General features: G+C 42.4%; 1 protein-coding gene and 1 long non-coding RNA gene across 3 annotated transcripts in view; one reads left to right on the forward strand and one right to left on the reverse strand.

The window, feature by feature from the left end:
* The first annotated feature begins 46 nt into the window (after nucleotides 1-46).
* On the forward strand, nucleotides 47-14,502 carry LOC133500320 (uncharacterized). Its single transcript, XR_009794863.1, has 6 exons — nucleotides 47-1,639; nucleotides 3,312-3,484; nucleotides 10,061-10,210; nucleotides 10,294-10,429; nucleotides 10,556-10,633; nucleotides 10,959-14,502. It is a non-coding gene; the product is annotated as an uncharacterized LOC133500320 (long non-coding RNA).
* A 1,813-nt stretch (nucleotides 14,503-16,315) lies between these two features.
* LOC133500420 (intermembrane lipid transfer protein VPS13B-like) overlaps nucleotides 16,316-22,529 on the reverse strand; it is a 506,059-nt gene continuing 499,845 nt past the window's right edge. Inside the window, exons 65-68 of one of the 2 annotated variants that reach the window (XM_061819054.1) lie at nucleotides 19,997-20,099; nucleotides 18,244-18,412; nucleotides 18,098-18,178; nucleotides 16,316-16,938 (exon numbers count right to left, since the gene is read on the reverse strand). In XM_061819054.1, the coding sequence (XP_061675038.1) occupies nucleotides 16,690-16,938; nucleotides 18,098-18,178; nucleotides 18,244-18,412; nucleotides 19,997-20,099 (602 nt within the window). In that variant the 3' untranslated portion in view covers nucleotides 16,316-16,689. The remainder of the gene's footprint in view (nucleotides 16,939-18,097; nucleotides 18,179-18,243; nucleotides 18,413-19,996; nucleotides 20,100-22,529) is intronic. The other variant, XM_061819055.1, reaches the window with a different exon arrangement.

Below are 22,529 nucleotides of genomic sequence, written 5' to 3' on the forward strand. Positions count from 1 at the left end.
ATATGTGTGTGTGTCTGTGTGTATTTATTCAAGAACAGATTTTTAAAATTTATTTCTGTGTCAAATGGCATAGTTTGTAACCTTTTAATTGTGGCAACTGTTATGCCATCTGATCTTTCCATCAGAAATGCTCAAAGTGTTGTCTTGCCTAGGAGCCATTGGACTCCTCCAAAAGGTGGGTTTTTTGTATTTTAAAATGTAATTTATTCTGCGGTTGTACAGTACATGGAGAACAGTAATCGACAAACTGATGAAGTTGAAGTTGAACTCGGCATACAGCATATTTTTCTCCAAGACTCAATCCTGTTCAGGGTTATGAGTTGGAGCCTATCTCAGCTGACTTTAGGGGAGAGGCTGACATGACCATGGACTGGCTGCCACAATTTATCTGACGAACAGCTAAAGAAAGACATCTTACCCCTTACTGGTTCAAATTATCTAACCCTTCCCACAGAGGGTACAAGGTTTTTCAAAAGAATGTTGATTGATTCAATAAATTCAAGTAGAAATAAATGAAGGCTAGTGTAGAGCACGATACATGATCATGTCACTGTCAATACTCCTCTGTCTCCCAGGTTGCCTCATCAGAAAACACACTGACCACAGATTGTGTTGCTCTGACTCATTGTGTTATCAAGATGACACAGTTCGGCCACATATTTGGCTCTCATGAGGTAGAAGGTAGGATGGTATTTACGCATTGGATGCAGGAGGAGATAGAGTAGAAGGTGAAGAGAAATGCCAGTTAAAAAGAGTGCTTTTCTGCAAGAAAATACAGTAAGAGCAAAACTGTAAAAAAGTCTGTGGATGTCCTTTCTACAACATGATTCCAAAGAGTTCATCTCTGTGTGTTCAGCATTTTATACTTGGTTTCTCACCCATGTGTTTGTGTGACACAGGACGGATCTCAATGACAAAAGACAAGAGATGAAGGGTGGAAGGTGAGGCGACAGCCACAGTTTTAGTTCGAATGGAGGGGAGGCATTTCCTGGCCTGTAAACATTGTTTTTGATTTTCTTCACCTCTTGGCTTCGAGCACTGTCTTTGTCAAACTCCATTTTGGCCCAGCGTTTTATTTTCCCAAATGGGATCCAGGATAAATAAGATTAAAGCATCAGCATAAGTAACCTTGCTTTAATGGTCTTTGGAGTGTTTTCATGCAGCGCTGTTGTCATCCTTACTGCCCAGCGGCATGTCAGATATAAAACATGAACATTTGAAGCAGCGTGATTACAGGACACAGTTTGATTGACTTTGATCTTCGTGATCATGATGTCATCACCAGAAAACAGCAGCTTCCCCAAGGAAGGAGTATCATTATTTCACTTTCGTGTGAGGTCACCGCTCCTATAACATTGTTACTGTTGTTGCTTATGTTCCACGGCACGACAACACGATGCCATTTATTGACCTCTGTCCACATTTCTGCAGTGTCCTTAATGGCTGCTTACGCTTCCCCGCAGACTCGGTGTTTGTTAAAGAGTTCCTCCAAGGAGAGCCTTCTTTTTCGACAGTTGCTCCTCAACCCTGCCTCCTGCTTGAATTTCAGCACTTTGTGTCTCTGATGGATGACTTCCTGGAGAACAATGTGCTGTTTTGGGTTGAGGTGCAGAGGTACAAGGTACAACACCATACACAGGTATGTGTAAGGGCAACAACCCAGACAGACAATCGGCTAAAAGTACAACAGTAGTTTTGTTCCATTAATGAATAGCAAGTCATTTTGATGAAGTAAAAGAGTAAATAGTAGGACTGAGCCTGCCTTTATCATCCCAGTTTCTATTTCATCCAATGTGAAATGCAGCAACATGTCATCAGTAAAACAATACATCAAAGATTGTCACTTAGAAAGGTCCAAAGTAACAGGATTGGCACATTATTTCAGATCTTATATTTGCAAAAATGTGTGCATAATAATAATAATAATAATAATAAACCCGCGGTATGGTGGGTCAGCTGGTAAGCGTTGGCCTCACAGTTCTGAGGTCCCGGGTTTAATTCCAGCCCTCCCTGTGTGGAGCTTACATGTTCTCCCTGTGCCTGCGTGGGTTTCCTCTGGGCATTCCGGTTTCCTCCCACATCCCCAAAACATGCAACATTAATTGGACACTCTAAATTGCTGTTAGGTGTGATTGTGAGTGCAGCTGTTTGTCTCTGTGTTCTGCAATTGGCTGGCAACCAGTTTAGGGTGTACTCTGGCTCCTGCCCAATGACAGTTGGGATAAACTCCAGCACTCCCGCGACCCTTGTGAGGATAACCGGCTAAGAAAATGGATGGATAATAATAAAACAACATACTTTGTCATGTCATTAACCAAGCCGCTTATCATCAAAAGGGTTGCGGGAAAGCTGGAGCCCATCCCAGCTAGCTTTGGGCGAAATGCGGACTATACCCTGAACTGGTCACCAGTCAGTCACAGGGCAGATATCGACACCATCACTGTGTCGGAATGGATCCCATGCTGGCTGTCTGCTGTCATGTCTACCGCTACACCATCAGTGACTTACAACATACTTTGTACAGATGTAAAATACAAAATATAAACATTTCAGTAATGCAGGCAAGCCAATGTAGCTGTTTTGCGTGATTCAAAATGATCTTAGTTTTCATCCTTTTAAATGTTATATTGAAGCTAAGTGGCACGGAGGCGCAGCTGCAAAGCATTGACCTCACAGTTCTGAGGGTCGGGCTTCAAATACCGGCCCCTCCTGGGTTGATTTTCCATGTTCTCCCCGTGCCTGTGTGGGTTTTCGGCAGGCACACCGGTTTACTCCCACATCCCCAAAAACATGGATTAATTGATTGGACACTCTAAATTGCCCCTAGGTATGATTGTGACTGGGACTGGTGTCTGTCTCTATGTGCCCTGCGATTGGCTGGCAACCAGTTCAGCGTGTACCATACCTCCTGTCCGATGACAGGTGGGATTGGCTACAGCACTCCTGCGACCCTCGTTAGGATAAGCGGCTCATAAAATAGATGGATGGATGGATGGATATTGTAGCTACACAATAATAGAAATCGTGGTATATCTTGGATTACAAGGAACAATCTGATTTGATGTTAAAGCTACTATTTAAGATGCAAGAAGCCAACTATGACTTATCACAAAAAAAGTTACAGTAGTCAAGCACATCTGATATGTTAAAAAACACAGACAACATATTTCAATCACAATTCATCATAAAATAAAATGTTTTATTGCGTGGCAAAATTTGTGAGCAGACGTCCCCGAATTACTCTAGAAACATCACTTGAGGATTATGAGACACGTTTTATATTTATGCATGGTTTTGTTCCTTCCTTATAGGACCTGTGTCATTCTAACAGTGATGAGGTCACAATTCAGCAAAAGATCTCCACAAGTGTTTCACCAACTCATCCACACCACCAGTCCTGCAGATAGGTATCCCTCTGGAACAGGCGCAGCACATTATGGAGAAACGCCACAAAATGGCCCCTTACATCTTCAGAGAAGCACAGGTTACATGGCAATTGTGTGTACAGTGCTATGAAAGAGTATTTGCTGCCTCTCTGATTTTTGATATTTTTTGCCATATATGTCACATGCCAGGGATCTTCTCAGTTCTTAGGAATGGGGTTCAATTTCCTTCCCCGTGTATGTGGAGTTTGCATGTTCTCCCCATGCCTGTGTTTTTTTCTGGGTAATCTAGTTTTCTCCCACATCCCAAAAACATGTGTGGTAGATTGGTTGAAGTTTCTAAATTACCCATAGTTGTGAATGTGAGCGCAAATGGTTGTTTGTTTACATATGCCCTATGATTGGCTAGAATCCAGTTCAGGGTGTATGACCCCTCCTGCCCAAAGATAGCTGGGACAGGCGCCAGCACTCCAGTTACACTTGTGAGGATAAGCGCCTCAGAAAATGGATGGATGGATTCATCACATTATCTTATTATGAAAATATAGAAAGCAGTTTCAAAACGGTGATTCTATTTGTTATGGTAGAAACCAATTTGACTCACTCTGAAAAGGCATCGCTAGTTTAGGCATTGTGAAGAACCTCACAATTGGATTCAATTTTGATTCTTTAGGTAGGGATTTGATACAGATTCTTTAGGTTTGCAGTTCAATTGTTGATATTTTGACAATATGAAATATTGTATTTCATTTTACCCTGTACTGATGTCATGTAAATTAAAGTGTATTTAAATCTAATTAATTTGTATTTCCTCCTGGGAACTGATCATGGATTCAAACATCCCTCCCTCCGGTTTCCATACTGCTTATTCTCACTAGGGCCTCAGTTCTGCTGGAGCTTATCCCAGCTATCTTCGGGTGAGAGGCGGGGTACACCCTGAACTGGTCCATTCTTCCAACTGCGAAGATTACTGCCGTACACTGTTTTTCTGTGGGTGTCCCGCTGGGCCTTCTTGCGGACTCCCTCTCCCGTCAGTCCACTGCCAAGAGAGTGGTGACTCCACGTGTTGCTCACAATTTGGGTCTTTTAAGCAGGGCAGCGGTCGACCTTTTTCCAGTAATATTGATGGCTCACTGCACTCTTTAGTTTTCCTTGAGCGAAGCCACTACAGCTCTAGGCCACGATGTGCTGGTACACCCTTGGCCAAAGTGCCTGCTTAAATCCTTTCAAGCACTGCCTATTGTTTGGCTGACACTTCAGAATCATCTTTATTGGCCAAGTATGTAAACAACACAAGGAATTTGTCTCTGGTAGTTGGAGCCGCCCTAGTATGACAGTACACTGTCAATTGAAAGAACAAACAACAACTCACAGTTGTGAAAAGGATGCAGAGTCTTTTAGCATTTAAAACAGTGAGAATGCCCATTAGAGTTATAGTCCAGTGCAATGAGCATTGTGCAAAGGGTGCCAAGAATTTAAGGAATCTATGCAGTTTAAAGTTGGTATAAAGTTTTAAAGTCAAGACAGTTGGTTAGCGTGAAGTACAGCTGTGGAGAAGGATGCCTCCTGAAGTCCACAATCTCTACAGTCTTTAGCGCATTCAGCTCCAGGTTGTGTCACCCACACCAAAGCTCCAACCTTTCTACTTCCTGTCAAAACACAAACTTCCCACTGTCTTTGATGCGCCCGATGACTGTGGTGCAGTCTGCAAACTTCTAGAATTTGACAGCTGAGTGTGTTGAGGGTTGCTCAATGCATTGTCACAAGACATTTTCTGACCCTTTCATAGTCAACATAAGCAAAAGCTGGACATTTTGAGGTTGAGGTGATAAAGCGGAATTTAAAAATAAGTGGGGGAGCTAGACCAAGTAAAAATACTGAAATGTACTGAACGAGCTATCCAGAACTACCGTTACATAAACCAGTGAAGCCATGGCTAAGTGAAGCCACTGCGAGTGCTTCTTACTGCAGTTGGATGAGTCTAAAGATGTGAGTGACACAGCCCAATTGTGCAATTTTTATTTGGTTGGTGCTTTCTGATATGATCACAAAAGAGGAACTGTTAACATTCCTGCCCATGAAAGAACACACGCATGGAGAGGACATATTTCAGTCCAAAAGGCTTATTTTTTCCAATAAGATTGCCTCATAACAGGCTTTTTGAAAATGTACAACTTAAAGCCATTGAATTCTGATCTTGGTTCTTGACAAATTCATATTACCGTTCATGTATCGCTGCTTCCCCCTGGATGGTGGTGTTGTGAGCCCCTACTTGATGGAGAATGTCACAATCAGCTCTTTGTTCTTGTTAGAGTTCAACTGAAGACAGGCTCTTTCACACCAAAAGCTGACGTCTTGAAGTACAGAGCCATGGTGTGGGTTAGAGGTAGAAAGCAGAGAGAGCAGGACTGTGTCGTCTGCATAATTCATCAGATGACAGTCTGGGTGAGAGGATCTGCAGTCGTCTGTGTAAAGAATGTAGAGCAGGGGGCGATAGGACACAACCCTGTGGGGAGCCGGTGGAGGTGTGAAGGATGTCAGTGTAGGATCCGTTAACAAACATCCTCCGTGGCCGGTTATCAATCACCCACCTAATAACCGAGTGGTCCAGGTCAAAATGGGTCAATAACTTCTTGGAGTGGATGCGTTGTTGCATGGTGTTAAAGGCAAACAAGAAGTCTGCATTCAGGAACCTGGCAATGGTGTTAGGGGTCTCAAGATGTAAGTGGAGGGTTTCCAGGATTAATGTCTTGGTATCATTCCCTTCCCTGCTGACCCTGTATGTATGCCAACTGTAATGTATTCATCAGAGACTCAACAGACCTGGTGATGTAGTTTTTGATCATTCTTTCCATCATCTTCATCACCATGGAAGTCAGAGCCACTGGGCTCAAATCATTCAACACCTTAGTGGGCTCTTCTTGGGCATGGAGTGATTGTGGATTGCTTCCACTTCCGGGGCACTGTGCTGCAGATCATGGAGATCTGGAAGAGCTGGAGAAGATTGGAGGGGATTAGTTGAAGAACGATGGTGTTGAAAGCAGAGCTGAAGTCCACAAACAGAATGAGGGATGATGATGGAACGTTTGAAGCAGGTTGGTACTTTGCACAGTTGCAGAGACTGCTGAACATCTTTGTGAAGACAGGAGCAAGTTGGTGTGCGCAAACTTTGAGGAAGGATGGGTACACGAGGTCTGGGCCTTCTTCTTCTTCTTTTCCTTTCGGCTTGTCCCGTTAGGGGTCACCACAGCGTGTTATCTTTTTCCATCTTAACCTATCTCCTGCATCTTCCTCTCTAACCCCAACTGCCCTCATGTCTTCCCTCACCACATCCATCAACCTTCTCTTTGATCTTCCTCTCGCTCTTTTGCCTGGCAGCTCCATTCTCAGCACCCTTCTACCAATATACTCCCTCTCTTGCCTCTGAACATGTCCAAACCATCGAAGTCTGTTCTCTCGAATCTTGTCCCCAAAACATCCAATTTTGGCTGTCCCTCTAATGAGCTCATTTCTAATCCTACCCAACCTGCTCACTCCAAGCGAGAACCTCAGCATCTTCATTTCTGCTACCTCCAGTTCTGCTTCATGGTGTTTCTTCAGTGCCACCGTCTCTAATCCGTACATCATGGCCGACCTCACCACTGTTTTATAAACTTTGCCCTTCATCGAAGCAGAGATTCTTCTGTCACATAACACACCAGACACCTTCCGCCAGCTGTTCCAACCTGCTTGGACCATTTTTTTCACTTCCTTACCACACTCACCATTGCAGTGGATTGTTCACCCTAAATATTTGAAGTCGTCCACCCGTGCTATCTCTTCTCCCTGGAGCATCACTCTTCCCCCTCCACCTATCTCATTCACGGACATATATTCTGTTTTACTTTGGCTAATCTTCATTCCTCTCCTTTCATGAGAGGGAGACATGATATTGCTATTATATTGCTATTGATATGAGACATGCACTCATGCCTCTTCTTTCTAATTGTTACTCTACCTGCTCACTACTTTCACTGCATATCACAACATCATCTGCAAACATCATGGTCCAAGGGGATTCCAGTTTAACCTCATCTGTCAGCCTATCCATTACCACTGCAAACAGGAAGGGGCTCAGAGCTGATCCCTGATGCAGTCCCACCTCCACCTTAAATTCCTCTGTCACACCTAAGGCACACCTCACCATTGTTCTGCTGCCATCATACATGTCCTGTACTATTCTAACATACTTCTCTGCCACACCAGACTTACGCATGCAGTACCACAGTTCCTCTCTCGGTACTCTGTCATAAGCTTTCTCTAGATCCACAATGACACAATGTAGCTCCTTCTGACCTTCTCTGTATTTTTCCACTAGCATCTTCAAGCCAAATAATGCATCTGTGGTACTCTTTCTAGGCATGAAACCATACTGTTGCTCGCAGATACTTACTTCTGTCCTGAGTATAGCCTCCACTACTCTTTCCCATAACTTCATTGTGTGGCTCATCAACTTTATTCCTCTATAATTCCCACAGCTCTGATCATCGCCTTTGTTCTTAAAAATGGGAACTAGTACACTTTTCCTCCATTCTTCAGGCATCTTTTCGCCCGCTAGTATTCTGTAATAAGTTGGTCAAAAACTCGACAGCCATCTCTCCAAATTGCTTCCATACCTCCACAGGTATGTCATCAGGACCAACTGGCTTTCCATTTTTCATCCTTTGTAGTGCCTTTCTAACTTCCCCTTTACTAATCATTGCCACTTCTTGGTCCTTCACAGTTTCCTCTTCAACTCTTCCTTCTCTCTCATTTTCTTCATTCATCAACTTCTCAAAGTATTCTTTTCATCTATTTAGCACACTACTGGCACCAGTTAACACATTTCCATCTCTATCCTTAATCACCCTTACCTTACCTGCTGCACATCCTTCCCATCTCTGTCCCTCAGTCTGGCCAACCTGTGGAGATCCTTTTCTCCTTCTTTCGTGTCCAACCTGGTGTTTGTCTTCATATGCCTCTTGTTTAGCCTTTGCCACCTCTACCTTTGCCCTATGTCGCATCTCGATGTACTCCTTTCGCTTCCCCTCAGTCTTCTCAGTGTCCCACTTGTTCTTCGCTAATCTCTTTCCTTGTATGACTCCCTGTATTTTGGGGTTCCACCACCAAGTCTCCTTCTCCCTTTCCTAGCAGAAGACACACCAAGTACTCTCCTGCCTGTCTCTTTGATCACCTTGGCTGCAGTAGTGCAGTCTTCCGGGAGATTCTGCTGTCCATTGAGAGCCTGTCTCACCTCTTTCCAAAAGGGCACACAACATTCTTCCTTTCTCAGCTTCCACCACATGGTTCTCTGTTCAACCTTTGTCTTCTTAATCTTCCTACTTACCACCAGAGTCATCCTACACACCACCATCCTATGCTGTCGAGTTACACTCTCCCCTACCACTACTTTACAGTTAGTAACCTCCTTCAGATTACATCGTCTGCACAAAATATAATCTACCTGCGTGGTTCTACCTCCGCTTTTGTAGATCACTATATGTTCCTCCCTCTTCTGGAAATAAGTGTTCACTACAGCCATCTCCATCCTTTTTGCAAAGTCCACCACCATCTGTCCCTCAATGTTCCTCTCTTGGATCCCGTACTTACCCATCACTTCTTCATCGCCCCTGTTTCCTTCACCAACATGTCCATGTCCAATCTGCATCAACCACAACTCTCTCTGTGGCTTTGATGCTAGGAACCACTTCATCGACTTCCTTCCAGAATTTATCTTTCAACTCTAGGTCACATCCTACCTGTGAGGCATTGACGCTAACCACATTATACACAACATCCTCAATTTCAAATTTTAGTCTCATCACTCAATCTGATACTCTTTTCACCTCCAAGACATTCTTAGCTAGCACTTCCTTTAAAATAACCCCTACTCCATTTCTCTTCCCATCTACTCCGTGGTAGAATTATTAAAACAAAACGAAGTCTGGGCCTGCCACTTTGTTAATCTTTTGTTGTTTGAAGATGCATCTCAAGTCCTGTGAATGGTCAATGCAAAACGTCTGAGGTGTTGAAAAGCTCGATGGTGGGACTTAGTGCGTTAGTGGAATGAAAGTGTCCGTTTCAAATCTGCAGTAAAAGTTTTTCAGGTTGTCTGCTAGCTGACTATAGTTGTCCACTAGGGGGATCATCACTTGGTTAGTGAATGTAATCTGTGCTGGACAGATTTTGAATCATTGGTGCTCAACTGTTTTTCATCTTTGCTGCATAATCCTTCTTTCCAATGTTAATTTCTTTTGTCAGATGGTTTCTACTGTGATGGTACATGATGGCTTACAGTTAAAAAACAATGACTCTAAGAGTGGGCTGCAGAGTCTGCTGAGTTGCTTCAGAGGATTCTTAAGGACATGCTTTTGCTTGTAGCCTGCCTTATGTGGTTGTCCCCGTTGAACAGACTGCTTTACCAAGCCTTGGTGTCTCCCCATCAGGACTAATCTGTAGTTTGATCAATTGTCTCAAGTTGATACAAGTGTTTTTGTCTGGTGTGGGAGTCCTTGCAGGTTATGCTATGCTGTTTGCTGTGGTGTGATAATTATAGTTTCACTGTGGCACTGTTAGTTTGAACATATTGAGTAAAGGGTTGCCTGCACTGTCAATGTGTGGGGCAATTTAATCAACTGTGTGCTCTTCTGTGCTTATAGATCTTGGTGTTCAACAAATTGCTCTTGGCCAAAGTTTCAGAAGCATCGGAGCAGTGTACATGAAGGTCAGTTACTAGAAATCCTTCAGGATGAAGGAGTCAAACACAAAGCTACAGTGCATAAATAAAGGAGGAAGAGGACGAGAGGAAAGTTCACGCATGCTAGGTGATGATACGTTTGTGCATTAATACTTTTTAAATCAAAGTTCTTCCTCCTCCTCTTTCTATAGGAAGATGTAAAATGGCTTGATTTCAGTTCTTTTGAGGATAAAGAAATGCAAAATGATGACAACAGGTTAGAGAAAAGAGAAGAGGCGAAAATACATCATTAAAGACACAGAGTGGCCTGATAGTGTTTTCCACAGAACAGGTACGATCATTTCCTCAGATCTTTCCCGCAGGGGAAAATGAATAAAGCCTTTGAAATAAATTCATTTCAAACCACAGAAGTCATGGACTCCACTAGTTTTTTGACAGCAGTGTCATGTTTCCTCAGTTGTCATGGTTCTACTCCAAATACATGGCAGCACTGAAGAGGAAGGATGTGCTACATTCTCATCCTCCCCATACTCAGGTGCAGTAAACTCCCACCTCTCATATTTTGAGCTCGTCTCTGCCACTGGACAGACAAAAGCAAACAATAATATTGACATCTCATGTAAATCCACCTCAAGTTTCCAATGGTCTTATTTATTCAAGCAGTTAAAACCTGTTTGGCACTCAAGCGACCCCCCTCCACGTCATGATATAGAATGCGAAATAAACACCTGCCTCACTCCATTGCCATTTAAGTGTTTTTACCTGATAAAAGTGAATGTATTGCTGAGAAATCATCATTATTATAAAACAAGGTAGAAGCTAGGGCTTTACACCACTACTCACCTTCTCTCTCTCCTCAGGGTCTTCAGATGGCAGCGTCGGTTCAACAGGAAGTAAAAGCCACCGAAAGACCTCACAACACATCTCCAGGTCACACGTGAAACAATGTCATTTATGTGAAAGGAAGTAAACAAATACCATTTACAAATGAGGGGTGGTCTCTACCAATATGCAAACTGAAGTAAAGATGGAGTGGAAGATGTACGACAACACTTAGACAGATGAAATGCCGCGGTGCAGTCGTCCGATGTAGCAGATTTTCTGTTGAATTGAACCCCCTTATTTTTGAGACCATATGCACCCATATGACTGTACAGTGCATATTTTTTGTGGCCTAAAAAACGCAGTACAGTACAAAACAACTGTAAGTGTATTTAAAAAAAATAGAAACTTGTTTGAAAGTTTCCCATTTTTTTCCCAAAATTATCATGCTGGTTTCCTTGGTCATGGTGACATTGTTGATATACAGCACTCATCATAGGCGAGTCACTTTTCATGAGCCAAAGGGACTTTTGTGTGCGGCCCAGGTTCAAATCTGTTGCCAAAGGCGAATGACTCAACCCCAAAAAATGTTAGTTCCAAAAATAGCGTGTTCCATACTCTAAAGAGTCCTCAAGAGTTAACACAACAGCCATGATGCTCTGCTGCGTACAACAAACAAAAGATACACCATTGCCACATAGGGTCGGGAGGATCAAGTATTATTGGATATCTTTGCCCTGGGAATAAGTCAGTCCCCTTCTCTGCCTGCATTGCACCACAGTGGCAGCACCCAATAAGAACTAATGGACTTAAGCAACGGCATTGTTAGTGACAAGTGGAAAATGTTTGGGCACATTGTTCAAACCTGATGGTCTATTTTATCCGATATCCATTATTTCAGGGTTCAGGATCATTTTATCGATGGTCCAATGTATTACTAAAGCAAAAAAAACCCCACATAATTAACCCTTTACTCTCCCTCAAACCTCTACATCATTTGGAGCAATTCACAATCATCATTTATCTAATAAGACTATAACTTCACATAAAATCCATCATACTCAACAGAGATGCTCATTATTTATGGATCCTAAAAGCTATCCTGCTTTGCACTTCTGAGCTAGTTGGTTAACTAATTGTGTAGTCAAAGGTAGCTAGTTGTTGTGCTCATTGGCGTAAAGTGTCGTATATGTCTTTTCCATGAAAAACAAAAACATTCACAATCACTGCTAAAACTGTGAATGTGTCTGGGGCCACCATTCATGATTCTGAAGATTTTTGTACATATTCATGGCAACACAAAGAAACTGATATCTGATTGGAGCCCCAGCTAAAAAAAAAAAAAAAAAAAGTCCCATAAACACACCTAGAGGCAAGCGAGCTCACGGCTACACCCGAGCGGCGGAGCGAGCTCGTCAGACTCCACGTCATTCCACCCGAAGAACCATCCGAATATTCAACATTATTTACAGCCACAGGTTCAATTCTGTATAGAAGTATACCTCTGTCTTCCCGATCAACCGATACTGCTATTTCTTCATTAGATGAGGATAAATCCGAGAAATCTGCGCTGGGCATAATGGTGTCCCATGTAATTGAGCGTTTGGAATGGCAGGTAACACGTCACATCCACGCACGTAGGTCATGTGACTCGCGAAAATGGCAGCACAGCTGAAAATTCATAATTGTCGATAAAAATCTCTAAACAATATTAAATGAGAGATGATTTAACATCCCATTATCAAGATAGAGTACATATTACATCACCTATTGGATACATTGTTTCTCCAAACCACCGGAACTTTCCTTTAAAGGGGTGGCATAACCCTTACTTGAAATAATTGCAAGGTTGCAACTCATTGACTTTGCATTCTTAATTTAAAATGCTTTTCCTGGCGTTCACTGCAGCTTCTTTTAGTTCGTTTGTTTCTGTGTGTTTCTCCTTTTGGACTTCTCTTCAGGAGGTAAAAAGCATGTTCTATTGGGTAACTTGGTTAACTGACTTGATCAGTCTAAGATCTCCCGCTTGGTCCAAATTGGTAGCGGTTAATCCTGGTTTCATCAGTCCAATAACACTTTCTTCCAAAATGTTTGTGGCAAAATAATTTCGTCAATTTACAAAAAAAAAGAATTCATCCAAACTAATCAAGAGAAGCTTGTCAATCACAGTCCAGTCCATCACTGGATCTTCACCCAATAATGCATACATTTTACCTCCTGAAGACTCCAGGAGAAACACCAGGAAAAAAAATATATATATATATATTCTGCAGCAAAGGCATGAAAAAATATTTCAAATGATGAATGCAACAGTCTGGTGAAGTCAATGGGTTGCAAGCTTGATGCAGTTATTTCAAGTAAGCCATCTGCCATCAAACATTTTGATTCACTTTAAATTAATCTGGTCCAATAATTTTGCTCACTTGAAAAGCTCTGTCCTGAGTTTTTTTTTAATTATATGAAGATATAAAGACTATGAAATAGAAGATCATCATCTAAACTTTTGTCGTATTCATCTTTTGATCTGAAAACCAAATTTCTTCAATATACAAGAAAAAAGGAATTTGCCTTGCCCTTCCAATATTTTTGGAGGAGACTGTTTTTATAGATTCTTGATTGTATGTTTTACATAGTGGCTCAGTGGATAACTAGTTAAAGCAGGCAGGTCCAATCCGTCACTCGCCAATCGCCAAGGCTGTATTGGTTGATCGCGTGCCAAAAAAAAAAAAAGTCAGCCATCATCCCTCTCGTCGCTTTATTCAGGTATGTCGAGTGACTGACAGTCGGTTTGATCAATCCTGGCTTTTTTGAGGTGTCACGATGCATGTGCATTTCCTATTTCCTGTCTGTCTGTTCCTCTCCCCACTGCAATAACGGCAATGCCCCTCCCCCACCTTTGGTGGATTGTGAGAGGTCGGCTGCTTGAAAAGTAGATCTCGGGACAAAAAAGTGTTGGCACCCCAGGGTTAGAGCAGACCTCACAAGTCTGAGGAATGCTGGTGTAGTTTGCATGTTCTCCCCATGACTGCATGGGTTTCCTCTGGAGATTCAGGTTTCATCCCACATCTCAAAAACTTGCATCGTAGGTTAATTGGAGAACCTAAATTGCCCCTAGGTGTGATTGTGAGTGCGACTCTTGTCTGTCTCCACATGCCCTGTGATTGGCTTGCAACCAATTCAGGGTGTACCCTGCCTCCTGCCCGAAGATAGCTAGGATAGGTTCCTGCACTCCTGCAATGCTTGTGAGGATAAATGGCTCAGAAAATGGATCGATGGTTGTTTTACATACACACAATGACACACAAATATTTTTTTCATTATAAATTATTTCTAAATATAATTGAAGGCCTAGTAGTGAAGACAGATAGATCCCCGATGTGCAATGACACTATAAAAGCCAAAAACATAAGGGTTGTGCTACAATGTACAGTGTTGCTGTGAAACATGGTACATCATATCCTGTGATCACAATTTGGTTGGCAGCTGGTGTTTCTGGCTTCATTCAACATTATCGCTATGTACTGTATATACCATGTACTGTTGTGTGCAGTCACAAGTTCAACTGTTTTGCACCTATGAATAAAAATTGATTCTGAGCTCTGTCTATTGTTTGTAGACATGAACTGAACTTTAAGTTTGTGAGATAGTGCACACAGTTTTCATTGTTGAAAATGATCTGGTGTCTTAGTTCTGCGCGATCCAGTTTTTGTCAGTATCATGTTGAAGTGTGATATTTACAGTAAATCCGTAGAGGTCTCCGAGAGTAAAAGAGTGAGGGGGAAGGGATTGGGATAGATCATGTGTCCCCATGAATATGTTGTGGCTCATGGTGGTAACACAGTAAAAACTGTGGCTTTTAGCCTCTGACTTGGTTGGCAACTCCTGCTCTAGATCCTGTAGATATTAAATAGACTACTAAATTCCATTTTAGGTCGTATTATGTGTGTGTTCTGAGTTTAAGCAAACCCGTTTTCAAGAACTCAAAATTTCATAAAGCCTCGCAACCATCGGATTAGAAGACTGATTGAAAAGGTTTCTTGTCGTGTTTCATAAATTTCATCTAAGTAAAAAGTGACATGGTACCCCCCTAGTAGATAAAATTTGTTTGATCTCAACAAACTTGAAATTAATAATAACCGGAAGTAACTGCTTATTCTTTTCTCCTAAATTATTTCCATTTTTATTTAACCCATTGACATTACCCAAGGCCATGCACCTGTGCCCATAAAGGAATGGATTAGAGGGTTCAGTGTGAATGTATGTGACTGAGCTGAACAGAATCCTGACCTTAACCCTATAGAACATGTTTGGCATGAATTAGACCATAATTATCCCTATAAACATTCTAAAATAGATATCGTAATGAAAAATACACAACATTATTCACTTCAATGTTTATACGAAAAAATGTGAGCAGAGAGCGCGTCATCCATGCGCAAAGTTGCAGAAGTGTCATTCTACGATATCCAAGTGGTCGCCATATTGGCTGCGTCCTCCGTCCGTGACGTCACCCGGACATTCACGAATGAAAACACGTGGTGCACCCTAACTATGGGAGACAAACGCGCCCGTCTGACACGGAAGCTCTTTTTTCGAAGTTACCAGGGCAATGTTAAACTATTGTTTCGAGCCCTCGGGGCAATATTACACTATTGTTTCGAGCCATATTCAGATGATATGTGATCATGGCCAAACCGCATCCCCGTCGGATCCACTTCCGCGGCGGAGATGAGCCATCGTGGCTCATCGCAGTCAGCCGGTGTGGCTTATGACGAAGCCGAGCCGGCCTGCTTTAGGGGGGTGTTTACAGACGCCGCAGTACTGAGCAACACAGTAGAGCTGGGGCGCTTTATGCGCACACGTGGCTGAGTGACGCATTCTCGGCTAGGTTCTTCAGAGCAGCCCCCGTCCTGAAAGCCCGACGCGCAGCCTTCGCAGAAGCAGTGACCGCTGAACGCAGCGCCTCAGTCGGTGTGGCTGATTTTCTGCGCCGTGGTGGCATATAATGAAGCCCAGCCCTGCTGCTTTTAGGGGTATGTTCCAAGCCGCCGCAGTACTTGTTGAACACCGTCGAGCCGTGTCGCATTTCTGCCTACCTGTTATTTGGAACACACGAAGCTCTCGTCCTCTGCATCCGTGCAATCCATTTTTCACAACGAACCGGGTCTCTTGCAAACTTATGAAGGCTAAATCTAGAGTGTTCAAGCAATGTCCAGCAATGGAATGAGCCGGCATTTTGGCTAACACAAAGGAACAACGAGCTACCTTCCCGGAGGTAAAACTAACTTACAGTTCACTCGGGGGGCGCCTCTGTCCTGTACATCACTTCTGCTTCTTCTCGAAAACAAATCCCTGAGAGGATTTTCATGGCGGGAGTTACAAAAAGCTGTATATGTCAAAATCATGTTTCACATGGGACCATATTGGCTGTGGGTTTTTCCATTAATAATATACCAAAAATAATCCATTTCATGACAGTTGTTGCACTTTAATGTCAGTGTGTGACCTCATAAGTACTCTTCTGAAAGCATTATTTAAAAAAAAAATCTGATGAACACAATCCCAAACAGCCTTATCTGAAGAATTAAAGATGTTACAGTGTTAAAGAGTGGACCGATATCATATATGACGTGACTGATTAAGGAGGAGATGCCACTTCGGATCATTAATGATTCAAGGCATGTGAGTCAATACCTTTGATAATATAGTCTATTTGCAATGAATGGGTAGATTGGAAAGCGCAGTTGATCAATGTCAGCAACACAGATGTCAGTGGAATCCAATGCTTAAGGCTTTGTCCTTCACCATAGTGAACTTGCTGACGAACACTTTGGCGAAAGCGGGATCAACCAGATAGCGGTAGGACTTGGTGACAGAGGGCGCCGGTTCAGTGAAGATCACTAGAGGCTGCAGCTGCAGTGATGAACCAGAGGGAGGGAAATACTGGGAGGCCCGCTTCACATACTGCACCAGGCGCTGATACTGATGCTCGGATAGACGCTCTCGCACAGCTTCACTCTGAGGGATGAGGACACATGATGACTGCCATGAAGAACCACAATATGGAATGACATTTATTTTGAGACTTAACACTTTGAGTGGGAGAAATTATGATTAAATCCAGATTGGTAAGTGAATCCAAACATACGATAAATATCAATAATCAAAAGAGTACACGTCACGATATTAAGAATATTTCTATTAGCAGTACTTACTCAGTTCACATAACTTCCTATATCACACTGTTATTGTTAAAAGACAAAAGAGTAGCAGATGTAATTTACTTAAACGATAAGGGTAAATCTGACTAATAAACATGATGTAGGACACTGCAACAACGCATTCTGGTAATATTAAACATGGCGCTGCCACAGCTTTTGTTTTGAACGCTCACAGTCAAAGGAAATATACAGTAGTGTTCAATACAGTCCAATATGAAGAACCACATTAATCCATGTTTTGAGTACATTTCTTATCGCTACTTATCAAACAAGTAATCAGTAGGTGCACAAGATTCTAAGAAAACTAACAAGACCCAAAATTCATGGTATACACACTCTTAAGACTGTGCAATTGGGAAATTTGTTGAATTTGTTAAAAAAAAATAGCAGCGTGGCATTAAAACAATAAGGTCATCAGTTTTGTGGATAACAGGTGTGAATCAGGTGGCCCCTAGTTAAGGATGAAGCCAGCATCTATTGAACATCAATTTCTCCTTGAAAGCCTGAGGAAAACGCGTCGTTCAGCACATTGTTCAGAACAACAGCATACTTTCATTAAAACTTTGATTGAATGGGTGAAACCTTATGAGGACGTGCAAAACGTTATAGGCTGTTCAACTACAACTATCTCTAATGCCTTAAAATGGAGAGGATAGGTTGTGTGGAGTTTGCATGTTCCCTGGGTGCCTGTGTAGATACTCCAGTTTCATTCTCCGTTCGCTAAAACATGGATACTAAGGCTGATTGAAGAGTATAAGTTGGCTGTAGGTGTGAATGTGAAGGCAAAAGTTGTTTGTTTTTATGTGCCCTATGATTGGGTGTTGACCAGTTCAAGGGAAAGGTGCCATGCCTGTGACCCAAGTGAGGATAGTTCCAAAAAAGTGGATGGATGGTGTTTTTAGGAGACCCAATTTTGTCACATTACCAATGAGGCCAAAATTTCTTGCTCGACTCACCTCTGTGTCAGTGGCTAATGTCTGCTGCTGCAGCGTGAGAGTGAGCTGACCCTGCTGTCCCGCCTCTTGCTGACACTCGACCTGCAGACAACACAGTTGCCACATTTAGTGTGCACACAGAAATAGACCTTGTACTGCTTCTTTACCTCTGTGATGGGGAAGGCTTGCTGCTGTGTGTCCTCACTGAGGCTGACCACAAAGAGGACCTCCGAGGTAAGCAGCAGACACCCGGCATGCTCCTGGCCGGACCCACTCACAATAGTCACCTCTAAGGCCATGTGCAACTCCGGTCGCCCTAACGACTGGAGCATTTTCCTATGGACAGAGAGAAAGGTAAATAGTTAGGATTAGTCATTTCATGCGCTATCAACAGGTTTCATTCAGTGATAGAATGTAATTACAGGTTTTCTGATAACTTTTTAAACAAGGCAGGATACTCATCAAGCAAGGCTTCTTGACAGTCAAATTCTAAACTGGTGTGTTTTTAGTGGCCAGAGCAGCTTTAAGCCACATCTCCTATCTTGTCTCATTGTTTGGACTCCAGGTTGCCTCAGACTTTACTCTGATTAGCTATTATATAATCCCCATAGCTGAGTGGTTCTATTATATTTTTCTCCCTGTCCTCTGAATGTGTGATGTTGTTATTTATACTATGGTCATTGGTCATTTTATGACCAATTTATGTAGAAATTTAAGACATTCCAAAGTGTTCACATACTTTTGCCTCCAACTGTTTATATACATTTTTCATAAGGACCACACAAAGTGCTCCAATATATTCAATACGCGAACAAGTGACAACATATGTTTGCATACAACCTGCAATTGACATGTCTACAGAACGTGTGGCTCCTATTACACACATGGTCGCTGAACTACGTGTGAAGGAATCCGAGTTTTCAGGCATGTTTCTCGGACACTGTGTTTACTTTGGTCGACAGGTGCTCCAATTGTGCAGCAAATGTGAGAAGCAGCAGAAGGGGACAGTTTGTTTCTGTTCAGTATAACTGGGCTCAAACCGTCTGACCCTTCAAGTGTCTGTGCTACCTGCAGTAGTAAAAATAATTGATGGACACCTGATGGAAACCAAATGCAAAAACAATGACGCCACAGGGGAGAATTTTCTTGGCATTCCTCTATTATCACTTCTCCCCTCTCTACTAATGTTACATACCAGTAACCCCTCTGGTGTCGACATCCAAAGGAATATTGAATTTAAGATTTGCCATTTCCATCGGCAGCTGCTATTAAAAATACTTGTTTCATAACTATGGAAACCCAACTGCATTGCAGAAAGCCCATTATAAAATACAATTCTCTCTTACTCTCAGGAGACTTGGCCCTCTAATAAATCTTGTTAATATTATAAGCATTCCGCTGAGAGGAAATACTGGAATGAAGGCCAAAATGTGACGCAGTGCTGCATCTCTGATCAGATTGCAATCATGCAGAAGCTGAAGGTGAGCACGTCTGCTCTGTATAACATGTACAACCTCGGTGATCAAGCTCCAAAGCATCTGGCACAAAGAAGAACGTGTCCCTCCTCCACGTGAAGGCATCTCTCTGGATCCACTCACAGCTCACGACTTTGAGCTGGAGGCTTTGGCAGAGCGCTTACAAAAACCTTTTAACATGGTTTGATGAGAACAAGCGAGAGCAGCCTGGCTACCATGTGTGGAATCAAGGTCAAACAGACTTTTTGGGGAGTGGGGTGGTGTTAATGAACCCTTCACGACAGCCAAAATGATGAGAGGTAAGTGGGAGAAAAGGAACACCGGATTTTGGAGAGAATCCAAGAAAAGCACAGCCCCACACGTTTGACTTTAAATACACAGTTTCAAGACAGTCAAGGAACAAGGGATGTTATTTCTATTTTTTTGGCGTGGTGGTGAATCATACCAAACATATTTAAGATGGCTGTTGGGGGCTTCAGCAGATTTCTCCTCTGTTGGCAGGTAAAGTTGTTTAGGAAGCTGCCATAGTCCTGCTCCATGGAGGATCCCTGTTAGAAGACACAGCACAAACTTGAAAAAGCATGGCACATATCCTTGAGGTCAATTAAACACTGAGGGGAGCCTCTAATGTGGAGGTAAACCTACATTCTTGGGAAAAATATGCCTTGGACAAAAACACGCATGGCACACTAGACCGCATCAAATCTCGAGATCAAGTGAGGATCTATAGCACGGCTCACCGACCTTTTTCATACTGAGACCTACTACTTTATACATTCGGTTTCAGGCAAAAGGCCAACTGTTTGAGACACACTTCTCAAATTACATTTATGTCATGAGTAATTGGCGACATTCATCTATGTAAAATCAGTAATCACCTTAGCAATTTAGCACTGTAAATATCAACTGTGTGTTTCTTTCGGCTTGTCCCTTTCGGGGTCGCCACAGCGCATCATCTCAGATGAACGCATATATATGTTTGGCACAATTTTTACGCCGGATGCCCTTCCTGACGCAACCCTTCTCAGGGAGTGGAGGCCCCAGTGGGATACGAACCCACAACCCCTGGTTTACCAAACCAGTCCTCTAACCACTGAGCTAAGGGGCCTCCCTGCACTGTAACTATCAACAATGGTTTAATAAGGTTGTAAAGACATAATCTGCAACACTTTATTTCCATGAATCTCTGCAAGTGTACATTTTTCAAAGGATTACTTCAGCAACATTGCGAGGAGGTCACAATTTTCCCCTCATCACTGGTGAGTTAGTTTTGGAACAGGCCTCTGAGCTACTTTTGTGGTTGCTTGGGGCTGCTGCCACCATGTTGGTGACCCATGAGCTAGAGGATTAACTTCACACGTGTGTTGTAGAGAAAAGTGATGAGTACAACCAAAAAATGAATGAATGAATTGTAAGGAAGCAGCACACATCTCGTCTGGCTCAGTGAATTATGGCCAAGTGAAAATAAGAACACGAATGCAATGTAAACCAGAAAATAATCAACTTTCTTTGTGTACCGTAAACCCCAGAATCACAAGCCGTCATCTTCTTCAGCATGGTCACCATAGTTTTTTTTTTTTTTTTTTTGGATTCGCAATCCCTGACCTATTTCACATGTATGACAGTTTAGGATGTTGAAATGCTATTAAAACCAGCCTGTACAGTGAATATTTTATAATGGTGACACCTGGACTCTGGAGCAGATTACTTCTCTTTCTATTATATTCAATGGGAGAAAATGCTTGTATTCGAGGGCTCTGCTGTAATTCAGAGGAATATGATGTCCTCTTCCAGAGTCTGGTCTATACATGAGCTAGAAAACAAGACGTGCTTGGCATGTATATGTCCGAATTAGTTCATGTACGTGTGGCTGGTTTCCCTTCACCCCGCTCTCAGTCAGCAGTGAAGTCATTGAGTGAATTGGAGCCATAAAGAACACAGAGCGCACCATTAATGATGTCACTTCAGCGGTACTCTGCAAAGCTGAGTGGATGTTTATACAAAGCACTTTCATAAGACACAATGAAGTGACAAAATTATGTCACAAATCAAGGCAGACGATTTCCAGCTAATGCCAGCATTGAGAGCACAATACGATAATGTTTGTGTTAGCGAGAAGAGTGCCAGGCCAGCTCTGTGAGCCATCACTCTGATTGGGAGTGGTTCACCACATTGGTAATGTGCAGCGGCAATAACTTGTTAGTTGCCAAAACACACCACCGGCTGATTTATTCCTCAACTCCATCTTCTACTAAGATAACTCCACAAGCTCGAGACAGCGCACCCCCGTGTCCTACATGGTTTTATGACCACATTTGATCTACATTTTGTGTAGAATGAGTGCTATTACTGCCGTATTGAAGAACTCAGAGAGGAGATAAGATGTCATTATGAATCTTGAGTTCTAGGCATGACGCCATGCTGCAATATGACTGGCTGCTGCAAAGAGGCCCCGACTGTCTAAAGCTCAGGTGGGATTCACAATAATGCCTTAATGATGCATCTGTCTTACACTGCCCACAGGTGGCCAAGGGAGGAACACCAGAAGATCAGCATTTAATTGATGCAGAGTTAAAAAAAAAATCTTTGTAATTCCATTTAATTACATCAATACCGTGTATTTTGATACAACACACATTTTTCTTCATTAAAATACACAATACAACAATCTTTGCTGTTTTGGCGAAACCTGCATCAATGGCATTTCGATTTATTTCAAATGGCAAAGATGATTTGAGATACCAACTTGGTCAGTGAACGAATTCAACGTATCTCAAGGAACCACTGCATTTATTCCACTTTGTGCAAGTGTAAGAATGTAGAAAGGGTTGACGTAAACAAAACAAAATACTTTGCCTTGTTTTTGATTGTGAATCCTTTGACTTTTAATATAAGTCCTTGAGTCAAGTTTCTTTTTGGAATAAATGTGACAAAGCGGTCACAAAAAGTCTGTTTGCGTGTGTGAAATTCAACCTTTG

The sequence above is a fragment of the Syngnathoides biaculeatus genome, chromosome 5, assembly GCF_019802595.1.
Source record: "Syngnathoides biaculeatus isolate LvHL_M chromosome 5, ASM1980259v1, whole genome shotgun sequence".
Lineage (NCBI taxonomy): Eukaryota > Metazoa > Chordata > Actinopteri > Syngnathiformes > Syngnathidae > Syngnathoides > Syngnathoides biaculeatus.